This window comes from Bombina bombina, chromosome 6, assembly GCF_027579735.1.
Source record: "Bombina bombina isolate aBomBom1 chromosome 6, aBomBom1.pri, whole genome shotgun sequence".
Taxonomy (NCBI): Eukaryota; Metazoa; Chordata; class Amphibia; order Anura; family Bombinatoridae; genus Bombina; species Bombina bombina.
In genome coordinates, this window is record NC_069504.1 from 534,277,225 (window position 1) to 534,290,403 (window position 13,179).

Here is a 13,179-nt window from a genome sequence, read left to right on the forward strand (position 1 = left end):
TAGGGGTTGCCATTTGTTGAAAATATAAATTACATTTTCATCTCCACTAAGTCCCAATAAAGTTCTGTACCAGGGAGAAATAGAAGAAAGAACATTTTGAACTAATTTAATCCAGGAATCTAGTTTTGCCCAGGTCCAGTTCCACCCATATATGGTAGTGATATTAAGGATATAATATCTTATCAACTTTAAGCAACTTCTAATGTACTCATTTTAGGTTCAGCACCATGGATAGCACTTGCTTACTGATGGCTGCATATAGCAAACCAACAAACAAGCATACCCAGGTTCTCAACCAAAAATAGGCTAGCTATTAAGCTTTACATTTCTGCTTTTTAAATAAAGATAGCAAGAGAACGAAGAGAAATTGATAGTAGTTGTAAATTAGAAAGTTGCATGGTCTATCTGAATCATGAAAGAAAAAAAAATTGTGTTTAGTGTCCCTTTAATAAATACACGTCTAATAGAAAAATCAAAGTAACTCTACTACGTTCAAGCATGCAAAACAATGTGCATTATTTCCTTAAAAACCTGATTTAAAAGATTAAATGGATATTTGCATCAAATGTTATTAATTAATTTCTACCATATCTATTTAAAACAAATAGTGAACAATGTACTAACTTATCTTTTCAAAATTCTTGGGAGCATTCCCAGTCATCCTTTCATGTATTAAAGCAATTTCAAAAACAGTTTCCATAAACTTTTTTGGCACAGAAATTTAGATTCTGGGCTGTTCAGCAGTCTGTAAGTGTTTAATAAGGTGTTGACACAGACATCTCCCACACTGTATCCCCTTAAAGGGACATAATACTCATATTCTAAATCACTTCGAAGTGATGCAGCATTAATGTAAAAAGCTGACATGAAAATATCACATGGACATCTCTAGGTAAAAAGGGGAGATATTTTACTCAAAATTTCTTCAACTCACCAGAGTAAGTGCTCTGTGAACAGTTATAATTGAGCTGCACGTTGAAAACAAAAGCCCCCCCAAAAATAGTCAATCAGCATCAGTAGTGCTGAGGTCATGCTTTGCTTTGCTGTGACCTCATGACATTTCACTGAAATCTTATGAGATTTCATAGTAAACTTCCTTAAACTTAATAGGAAAATAACATGACTGTGCCTGCACATGCCAAATGCACACTCCCTTGCAAGTCCTAGGACTAGCATCCTGATTGCTTGCTTAAAGTCTCTTTACAGTGGGATGTCAATACACTTTGAGGTAAAATATCTTACTTTTTTACATAGAGATATGCACTTTCAAGTGCTTCAACATTTGAATATTTGGATATCATGCCCCTTTAACTAGCATGAGTTCCTATCTCAGTAAGCCCTCTCACCAGCCTACATTCTAATGCAACTTTTCCCATAGTAGCATTTATAATCTTCCTTTTAATACTGACATCCTAGTATTGTCCCACTGGTGTTACACAACCATTTTCTAAACGTCAACATGCATTATCTTTATTGCTTTTTACCCACATATGTTTAAACATACAACCCACCCTAAGTCACTACAACTGCACTTGAAATTATGCTCTAGTTAACTCAGCACAATTAGAACTACCTGGGGTTCAGAATGTGTAGTCATGGGAAATAAAAAAATTAGAAAATATCTCAATAAGAGGGCTACAACTAAACTGGGGAAGTTAAAAGTGTGAGCAAAATGTTGGTAATAGAATTGTTACAAGAACAACCACCCAATGACTACTGACAATTTATTCTTTAAGTTCAATAATTCAAATGTTTTAAAAGTATCACTCAAAGCATCTGTTAAGTTAGCCTAGACCCAGGGGTGTAACGGCTGGGGTCTCAGAGGTCTCAATTAAGGATGGACTTGCACTTCTAAGGGACCCATCTGACCTTGCAATCAGTAGTGACATCACTACATGGGGCCTGGTGGGCCCTGGTCTCCACCTGCATCACGTCTTGCCACTCAGTGGGCTGCCCTTCAAAACTGGACTCATAGTTGGACTTGGCTTTGCAATATGGTGGCAGGGTTTCCAAGATGTGCACCACAGAGTTTGTATAGAAAAACCTGCCACCATATTTGCACTAGAAGGCTGCACAAGTGCACATCCTCTGGAACAGACTAACCAAGGGGAAAGGTTACAGGGAAGAAGCTCCCCTTTCTCCAGTGTGGCTGCTGGCTCAGCATCTGTTGGTTGAAAACAGCTAGAAAGGGCACTGTTGATAATGTAGCATAGCCTTTGCCCTGGTTCCCAAAGAAGTTACTCCCCTGACTAGACCCCTTTCTACTGTGGAATTTTCTGAGGAGTAAATGCATGGAATATTTACTAGATGTATAGTGGGTGTGACCAACCTATTTTTCTTTAATTCTTTTCTTTCTTTCTTGTTAAAAATGTGAGGACCATGCTTCAAGATTGGCCACTAGTTTTTGGTTCTATCCCTAAGTACAAATAGAGTTTTTCAACTTCTATGTGTTCTTACTTTAAATAAAACACATTAACTAGGAAAATGTACAGGATCAAATGACTCATAAAGACAAATGGTTAAATGAAATGCCTTGTGTGTGCCTCATGAAGATATGTCTGCTGTTTTACATTAATAATTTGATTTATATATTACCAGATATGGATGAATGCAGTGTGACAAACATGTGCTTAAATGGCATGTGCATTAATGAAGATGGCAGTTTCAAATGCATATGCAAACCTGGTTTTCAGCTGGCACCCAATGGACGCTTCTGCACAGGTATGTGGAACTTTGCTAAAACTGTATTTTTGCTGGTTTATGAAAAAAAGAGCAAAATGTGTATAGTTGTTGTGAACAATTAATTATTGCTTTGATATCATTGTAATGCATTTGTTTACTAATTTGTTTACTAATGGTCAACCTAGATTTACTAAACTATTCAAGATGTACAATTCCAGTTTTAGGCAATGTCTAGCTGAAATGTCCCTTTCTGAATGCACTAGCTCACATAAAAGTGGAGTCAACAGTACCCCCCACCCCTGTAACCCTGTGTTCAGGACAAATAATAAATTACTTATGACACTAATCTTGTCACATGATTAAGAAACAAGTTACTGAAACAAATCTAGTCTAGTATCTAATTTAAAGGGATAGAGCATGCAATTCTAAACAACTTTAACATGTACTTTTGTTATCTATTTTGCTTCAATCTCTTAGTATCCTTTGTTGAAAAGCATACCTAAGCTCAGGAGCACCAATGCACTACTGAGATCTAACTGCTGATTGACAGCTGTAAATACATGACCTGTTACTATTGGCTTACCCAATGTCTTCAGCTAGCTCCCAGAAATGCATTATTGCTTTAAACAAAGGATACTGGGCCCAATGGTATAAAGCTCTCCGTTCAGGCGAGATTAACTAAGAAGTCTTGTCAGTGCTTTTAATTTTATTATATTGCTCGGAAACTAAGCCCAAAGATTTTTCAGGATTTCTCTAATTACTGACGGGGTTTTCATAATCAGGCCTACTCTGAGAATGAAGCAAATGTGTTAATAAACTGGAACATTGTTTAAAACTGTATGTTCTATCTGAGTTGTATATTCCTTTAGCTGGAATCTGGATCTATATTTTTTTTGGTTACAACCGGAATCTGTTTTTGGAATATTTACCTTTATTAAATGTTTTGTGCAATGTATTTATTCTTAATAGTGAAATATACCAGCCAGGATTCATTTAACTAGTTAGTACTTCTAAAAAAAATTCAGGTTTTTCCATTTAACCAAAGCATCAAGATAGCTTTTATTTGTTACCTTATTAGGGTTTCCATATATCTTCTAAAAGTATATTTGCATCCACTTTTCTTACCATACCCTGAAGTGTTTGTTTTTTTCCTGCATCCATTGCTTAGTAGGCAGAAATACCACCACAGATGTTTTAGTAGACAATATGAAATTCTTAGATGGTGAAGCAGGTTCCCCTAAATCCCTTTCTGCCTCTCTCATAAGAAGTTCCATTTGGCTGTGTTGTTATTGAGCAGGTCATGTATAATGACCAATCTGTGTTAACCAGAAATTTTATACAAGTATGTGGGATTGTGGCTTCAGTCTCCTGGGAACTTGGTCTCATGCAAACAAATGTCTTTTTTAGAGCATTTACCAACACAAGAGAGAAAACACATGTGGAGACAAATTAATTGGTTTTGTCTTGTTATTTTTCTCTGACTCAGAGTGAGATATCTGAAATATTATGAGTGAAAACAGATTAAAATATAAAGCTATAAAATTTGTCTTCCCAACTATTTCAAATGAAAGAGTTTGTATTGTTGAGGAGTTCCAGTGAATGAAAGCAAATTAAAACCTGTTATATTAAAGAATGCAAATAGAATATTCTTGCATAATTCACATTTTTGTAATTAGTGAATTTCACAATCATTATGAGTCTTTTTCTCTAGTTTCAATTGAATGTACAATATGAAAACCAGATGAATGATTGTTTTTTTTCATACAGAATAGTTAGTATTAAATATGTCAATAAATAGTTTTTTTAAAGCTATTGATTGATAATATGGGCATCAAAGAGGCATGAAAGTTAGAATAAGATTTAAAGGTTCAGATATGCAATTTAAAGAGCAATTTTGACACCCTAAAATGTCCCTCCCTTTTTTGTCCCTAGACCCCACACCAATTTTACAGTGTAATACTATTGTATGGCTTAAAAATAATTAAGATTGCTATACTCAATCCATTCATTATATTGTGCTGTAATAGTTTAAAAGGGTGGATTTTTTTTGTTAAAGCTAAATGCTTCTGAAATGTATTTCTGCGGGTTATTTTTGCACCATCTTGTATGTTCCATTCAATACATTGGGCGTTCCTTTCATTCCCCTGTAAAAAGCTTTTTGAAGGTACAGTTAATCAGTGGGGGCCACCAGCCCCATAAACAAAACAGAGTGTGCAGCCATGCTTGTACAGTCATTAACATAGGCTATAAAAAAAATGATAAATTGTACATATAAAAAAGACTCTGCAATATACTTTCAATATTTATTTTGTCCCATTTTCCTGTAATTCCATTCTGAAACTGTGAGCATTTCAGTTCCTGTTAGAAATCCACTCTGCCATTGGCTACACACTCTAGTGACTTATTAATTAACTGTCCCTAATTGGCCACAGCAGAGAAGGTAACCTAAGTTACAACATGGCAGCTCCCATTGTTTTATAGACATTAAAACTTTACATTTATTTTGTCACTATTTAAATAACTATTGTAACTTAAAAAAATACATCTACATGTTTTTCTCAGACTTATCTTTTCTGTGAATGCATCATTCTATCTAGCATTTATTTAGGGCTTAAAGGGACAGTCTACTACAATTTTTTATTGTTTAAAAATATAGATAATCCCTTTATTACCCATTCCCCAATTTTGCATAATCAACACTGTTAAATTAATACACTTTTTACCTCTGTGATTACCTAAGCCTTTGCAGACTGGCCCCTTGTTTCAGTTCTTTTGACATGCATGCATTTTATCCAATTAGTGCCGACTCTTAAACTCTTACATTATATCTTTATAGCTTTAATCAAAGAATACCAAGAGAACAAAGCAAATTTGATGATAAAAGTACACTGGAAAGTTGTTTAAAATGACATGCCCTAATGGAATCATGGACGTTTAATTTTGCCTAGACTGTCCCTTTAATGTCCCTTTAAGTCTAATGGCAGCTAATTGGCTGAAATCAAGTTTTATGAAACTCTACATGGAAGTATTTAGCTGTAAGCACTGCAATGTTTTTAAAGAATTGCAGAAAAAAAACTTACTGTCTCTTTAAGTTAAAAGTATTTTCATTTACTTACAACAGCTGTGACAAAACTGGCTTTTTTACCTTGGCATCACAGCACCAAAGAAAACAGTGTGATTGCTAAATTGTATATGAAATTGTAATATTAATTAATTAATTGTGATATTGGTGCTGATGTCCCTGGTGATGTCAATTACCACCAGTTAATAAACTAATATTAATACTATATAATTATTTGTATTCTTGGTTATGTCAAATTCTCTCATTGACAAGTTTGTATAAGAGCTAAGTATAATTTTACATTATGTAAACCTCTTTATACTGATTTGTTTTTGCAATCTTGTTAAAAAAATACAGTTTGCTCATGAGTTACTTTGGATGTTGTCAGTGTATATTATGGCCAAACGCCACATATGAAGGAAGCATAGAGGTGTTCCATTCTCAATTTGTCCTTTTAAGGTCAGGAGTGTTGCATATTCAGGCTTGTGCTGTGTTTAAAAGTAATTGGTATACATGGCAACAATGCACACATCATTTATTGCTAATATAGATTAGAACCTTCTCAGTCTTTCAGCAGTAGAGCCAGGAGAACTTTGTACGGTTCCTCTGCCAGTTTTTTTTCTAGTTTTTCTTTGAGTTGTGTATAATAAAAAAGAACTGAAAATGCAATTGACAACAGATTTTCTTTTATAGACACTGTTCTCAAATATTTCCTGTCATCCATATGAAGAGCAACATTTAAACATTGATTTTTTTATAATTATTATTATTTTTTTTGCATAAAACATTGTAAAAAAAATGTGTCTAAACTTAAATTGAAGCTAATATAGCATTATAAGCTGTGTTCTTCATAGTGACTCTCATTGGCTGGTAGATACCTCTCACTTATGCTCCATGGCTGAGAGATACAAAGGTCATTTCTTAGTATTAGAAAAGTCAGAAATATCAAAGCTAAATGTCATGAAAAGGGGGTAATATAAATAACAGCAATAATAATAATATTTTTTTTTTGTAGATTGATAACAGATTCCACAGAGCTATAAACATAGATATTACATACAAAGGTAACATTTAAGAGGCAAATTATGCACCAGATGAGTGGGTAAAGGGTCCTTTCAAGAAGGTGAACTACAGTACAGCTGTGCTCAAAGGGTTATATGCTAAGGGGATGAATAAATAAAGAAAGTGTATTACAAAGTTATTTTACTACATTTACCAAACATTACAAGTTATTTACTGTCCCTTTAACTTTTTGTTGTTTGATATATTTTGTTCAAATCATAAACTAGAATGAAAACAAATTAGCCATTTGTAGATATTATTTTATTATTCTAAAGATTGTCTTGCATTACCATTACAGATATTGATGAGTGTGAGACACTGGGTATCTGTATGAACGGACGCTGTGTGAACACTGATGGCTCCTTCAGATGTGAATGCCCCCCTGGGCTGGCTGTTGGACTTGATGGGCGTGTGTGTGTAGGTAAGTTCAAAACAAAGTGGGAGAAAGAAATCATAATAAAAGCAACTGCAGATGTTCAGGTTTGCAGGTTGTAAGCCTATAGGGTTGACTATTGCCTTCATCTTACAAAAACAAGTGTACAAGGTAAAGTATCACCTCTGACCAGTGCAAAAATGTACTTAAGTGCAATGTTCTTTGCAATTTGCATCTACAATTAATATAATAGTTATGTTTAAAGAACCGTCACGTAAGAAGAAGAGGTATTCTTTCTTGGGTTTCTGAGATGCTATATATACATTTATTTATTTACCATCAAGCCTAAAGTTAACATATATATACTAATACTATACAATACTTATACATTAAACAATGTACAGTATACAACAGAAATGAGTACACCCCAGTGCTATATCAACAATTAAATGTCAAATGATTCAAAATTGTATAACAGTAACTGCATTACGCCTAAGTTTTCCAGTAGGGTATTTGCTACTATGTAATATTAAAACTAACGAGTTTAGATTTACTATATTAAAAATGCCGGCCCCAAAGCAGGAAATCAATGCAACAAAAGCCAGTGCACCTTTCTTACTGAGATTCATATCTTTTATTTTTTTCAAATACTTTGCATGTCCACCTTTATTTTTGATGACAGACTCAATCCTCCTTGGCACGGAGGAAACCAGTGCCGTACACATTTCTGAGAGATGTTCAGTCCTTCTTCAGAGATAATTTTTTTTCAGCTGCTCTTTGCTGGAGAGGTTGTGTTGCTCTACCATTCTCTTTAAATACCCCAAAGGTTTTCTACTGGATATAAGTCAGGTGGACATACTTGGCCAGGTCAAAGTTTTCACTTGTTTCTCCTTTAGAAACTCCTTTGTGATTTTGGCACTGTGCTTTGGATCGTTTATCATGCTGGAATATTCGTCCCTCTGCAAACTATTTTAGACTGGGAGTCATCTTGTCAGCCAGTATTTTGGTATATCCCAGGCATTCATGTGCCATCTATAAATGTCATCTCCCCAACACCTTTTGCAGTCATGCAGCCCCATATCGTCACACTCCCACCTCCATGATTCACTGTTGGGACTATGCATTCACTGTAATAATCCTGACCAGGTTCACACCAAACATGCTGCACTCCATCTGAGCCGAAAAATTGTATCTTGGTCCGTGGCGTCATTTTTGGCACTGTGTAACGATCTATACCTCCTGATTACTGCTGCAACTGCGTTTTGACTGATGTTTAGTTGGTCACCAATCTTCCTGTATCCTTTTCCATCTTTGTGAAGTCTCACAATCAGATTTTTCAATTCCTCTGGCAATTCTTTTCCATGTGGAGACATACTGCAGACTTGCAGATAGACACAGCCCATTGGTCAAAAATATTAGACTGATCTGGTAACTATTCTCATGCAATTAGGCTAATTGGAAATCATAGGTGTACTCAATTTTGTTTCAGTGATCTAACTTGTGTGTCAGTGACCACAGGTGTATTCACTTTTGTTGCATTAAGTTTCTACTTTGGGGCCTGTGTTTTAAATGTAATCTTTCTAAAGTATTTGTTTTTTGGATTGTTTATAATAGAATATACTTGACTTGTCAACTTGGAAATAAAACAATTATAGAGAGGTGATACAATTTTGAATAATTTGATATTTAAGTAATATTGCCCAGGGGTATACTCACTTCTGTTGTATACTGTATATACATATTTCATTTACCACATCCCCTATAGTTTTTATAGGATTTTTATTTTTGTCTTTATTAACACAGTTGATCTCAGACATGATGAATACGTATGCGTTCCATGGGAATTACCTGTATTTTAACGGGGGAAACATTGCTGTGGGTTTCTAATATTCAAAAAACTGTGTTCCATTTTAGCTATACCTTTCCAGCCATATCAGTTTCACTAGCTTTTTAGTGGCAATACTTCCCAGTGGGACAAATCTAGTTCATTTACAGTGTAACTAAATTTACATATGCTTAATTTGAAGTATTTATACACAGAGATTTTTTTATTTTCGGGACTCGCAGTCTATTTAATTTCAATATGCTTTTATGACAGTCCTTCCAGCTCATTGGCGATGTTGGTGGACTTTTGCTAAAGTTGAGATCCCCATTAAATCCTTTGGGAGACACATCACCACTCGTTAGCAAAGCAAGGGTCAGCCCACTTTTTTGTAATATATATCATCAAACCGATGGACTGCGAGCATGGTGAACACAAATAGGCAATTTCTCGCCAGTCTGGCAATGTTCTGAATATTGTGCCTCAAAGAAAACAATTGAAAATATATTTTTTTACTTTATCTCTCCTACCCCCCCCCCCACACTGGGAGTGTTATTTCTTCTTCTGACTATGTTTACATAGCTTTTCTGTAGGCAAAACTTCAGTTTTAAATATTTCAGGATAAGTGGAGATACCTCTGGCAAAAACAGCTATTTGAAATGACAAAATAAAGTTAAAGGAGCTATTTGTAAACAATTTAAAACACTCCAGCATGTAAAAAGGATAACTGGGGGCAAATAAAAGTGGAGGAAATGTTACAGTACATGCCTCTTTAAATATACTTGTAATGCGGCATCTGTGCCATTTAATATATTTGACATTATAGTGTTATATCTATCATTATATATATTTATTTCCATTTCAAGCTCCAATGCTCAAACCCTCTGCCAATCCTCCATTGATAATAGTATGTTATTCATTTTAAGATACGCATATGAGAAGCACATGTTATGGTGGTTACACTAGAGGCCAATGTACTAGACCATTGCTTGGAGCCGTTACAAAATCAGAATGCTGTTGCGCCAGCACAGAATTTGCTTTTGGAGAACCATGTCAGCCATGCCCAGCAAAGAATTCAGGTAAGAGCTCTTCAAAATAATTGTATTAGCAAATTATAGATAAAATGTATGCGTATAAAAACTTCAGTTCACAAACATTTAATTAAATAAGTTACTGTCTAAATAAATATAAATGTTCTGTGGTTTATATTGTAGCATTATCTACTGCTTGAAGTTTGTTAATATTGATGTTTTCTTTTTTTTACATTTCAGAGGGATATCAAGCTTTATGCCCCAGTGGGACCAGGCATGACTTCTCTTGGAGATGGTAAGTATTACATCGCTGAGTACTAGCTTCATATATTGGAAATAATAATGAGTAGAATCAGGAAGCAGTTCTGTAAGGAATGTAAATACAGAGGAGTAGGATTACTTAGAATTAACTACATTAACCTAGACAAATGTCTAAGGCCACCATCAATAGGACCGGCTAATGAAAAAATACACTTTGCCTGATTGCCAACTCACTTATAATTTCCTAATCCCAGATAATAGTACCCTAGTTAATATTTCCAAAAGGGTCTCAATTGGGAAGAGAACTAGGGAAATGCCACATAGTTTAGCCACGAATCCTAGATGCTATTAATAAGTGTAAATATGAATGTGGTCTAATGTAATAAGCTAGCGGTCTAGTTGAGATATGTGTGGAGATGAGATGGAGTGTTTGTGTGAATATTTGAGGGCTTCAGTTTAGTTTTTGATTGAGTCATAATCTGGCTGTGCTCTTTGTCCAATTGGACATTTATTAGAAAATCCCACATAACCCAGAGCGCTCTAGGTAATTGGGGCCTAAGCACCACAACAATGGACCTCCCAAAAAAGCATTTTAATTTTTATATACTAAATATATACTACACAAACCTTTGATCAGGCATGCACAGGTTTGTGTAGTATATGTTAATTATTCTGATAATGTTACAAAAAGTCGATCCCATCTAAATTATGTGTATCCGACTGTGTTCTAGTCAGAAAATATCTCTACAGTGCAGAGGGTTCTCTCAATTGTTAGTAAACTTATAACAAAATAATAACACAGGAAATCATCCAGTTTTACCTGTCTCAGGAAACCGTTAGATTTACAAGTCAATCTAGGTTAGAAGCACTGAAACAAAATACCATCTTTGGGCCTTTCTTTTTTCTTGTTTTCGAGAAAAAAAAATGATTATTTTGAAAGATAATAAATAAAAATATAAGCTTAAAACTGAAATGTAAGAGAGCATAGAAGAAAAGGGAACATCTCCAGAAACTGAAAGAAAGCAATATTTTATTAAGAACAGAAAATTGAAATAACTGAAATAAATGGCAAGTGACAAGCAACAGGAATAAGCATGATCTGAAAGTCATATCAGGGCTGCTCCTTAATGCACAATTTAGATTTATTATGAACTAGTGGGAAAGCCTGCCCAGAGGGCAGTCTATTGTGGTGACGGAACCACCCTGCCCATTTTCGGAATCCACCTGGATACAGGTTACGCCTCTCTCTCTCCCCTCTCATTTGCTCTCTCTCCCCTCTCATTTGTTCTCTCTCTCTCTCCCCTCTCATTTGCTCTTTCTCCCCCTCTCATTTGCTCTCCCTCTCCTCTCTCTTTTGCTCTCTCTCCCCCTCTCATTTCTCTCTCTCTCCCCTCTCATTTGATTTCTCCCCCCCTCTCTTTTGCTCTCTCTCCCCCCCTCTCTTTTGATCTCTTCTCCCCCTCTTTTGCTCTCCCTCCCCTCTTTTGCTCTCTCCACCCCCCTTCTCTTTTGCTCTCTCCCCCTTCTCTTTTGACTCTCTCTCTCCGCTCTCTTTTGCTCTCTCTCTCCCTCTCATTTGCTCTCTCTCTACCCTCTTATTTGCTCTCTTGCTATCCGCACTCATTTGCTCTCTCTCCCCTCTCATTTGCTCTCTCTCTCTCCCCTCTCATTTGCTCTCTCTCTCTCTCCCCTCTCATTTGCTCTCTCTCTCCCCTCTAATTTGTTCTCTCTCTCTCCCCTCTCATTTGCACTCTCTCTCCCCTCTCATTTGCTCTCTCTCTTTTGCTCTCTCTCCCCCTCTCTTTTGCTCTCTCTCTCCCCTCTTTTACTCTCCCTCCCCTCTTTTGCTCTCTCCCCCCCATCTCTTTTGCTCTCTCCCCCCTATTCTTTTGCTCTCTCCCCCTTCTCTTTTGCTCTCTCTCTCCGCTCTCTTTTGCTCTCTCTCTCTCCCCCTCTCATTTGCTCTCTCTCTCCTCTCATTTGCTCTCTTTCTCTCCCCTCTCATTTGCTCTCTCTCCTCTCTCATTTGCTCTCTCTCCTCTCTCATTTGCTCTCTCTCCCCCTCTCTTTTTCTCTCTCTCCCTCTCATTTGCTCTCTCTCTCTCCCCTCTCTCTTTGCTCTCTCTCCCCCTCTCTTTTGCTCTCTTTCCCCCCTCATCTTAGCTCTCTCGCTCCCTTCTTTTTTTTTAATTAGGACACTCCCACTGCCTCCTCCTTCCCTGCTGAGCCGCCCACCCACCACCCACTCACATCAGCAGAAGATCGTTACAAACATTGACACACACAGTGTTACAGTCTGTAATGATCAGCATCTGGCCTCATATGGAGGCGGAGCACCAATCGCACTCGGCTCAATATGAGCTCCTGAAGCTGTCTCATTCGCTGCGAGGTGGCTGCGGCACGCATCCAACATTCCTTTTTGGATGTGTGCGCCAACTGCCAACGGCGACAGACATTACAAACCAAATTATAGTATAGATTAGAATAAACATTTTTTCAGTCTGCTGATGATTTTTAGATATCAGCAAAACACACTCACACATGCATCTACATGTAAACGTTGCACATGTAGCCAAGCATACCCTAACAAAACACATACACCTTACATACATGTAAATGCACAAATGTAGCCATGCATACCCTAACTTGCACATACACCAGCACACATGCACCTACATGTAAATGCGCACATGTAGCCATGCATACCCTAGCATACACATACACCAGCACACATGCACCTACATGTAAATGCGCACATGTAGCCATGCATACCCTAGCAGACACATACACCAGCACACATGCACTACAATGTCAATTGCGCACATGTAGCCATGCATACCCTAGCATACACATACACCAGCACACATGTACCTACATGTAAATGCGC

The 13,179-nt window shown here is 36.6% G+C and overlaps 1 protein-coding gene across 1 annotated transcript in view; it reads left to right on the forward strand.

The window, feature by feature from the left end:
• The window catches only part of FBN1 (fibrillin 1), a 244,697-nt gene that overhangs the window by 125,289 nt on the left and 106,229 nt on the right, over positions 1-13,179 (forward strand). Inside the window, 5 exon segments of the mRNA XM_053717459.1 lie at positions 2,599-2,721; positions 7,104-7,226; positions 9,927-10,079; positions 10,272-10,297; positions 10,299-10,326. Coding sequence (XP_053573434.1) covers positions 2,599-2,721; positions 7,104-7,226; positions 9,927-10,079; positions 10,272-10,297; positions 10,299-10,326 — 453 coding nt within the window.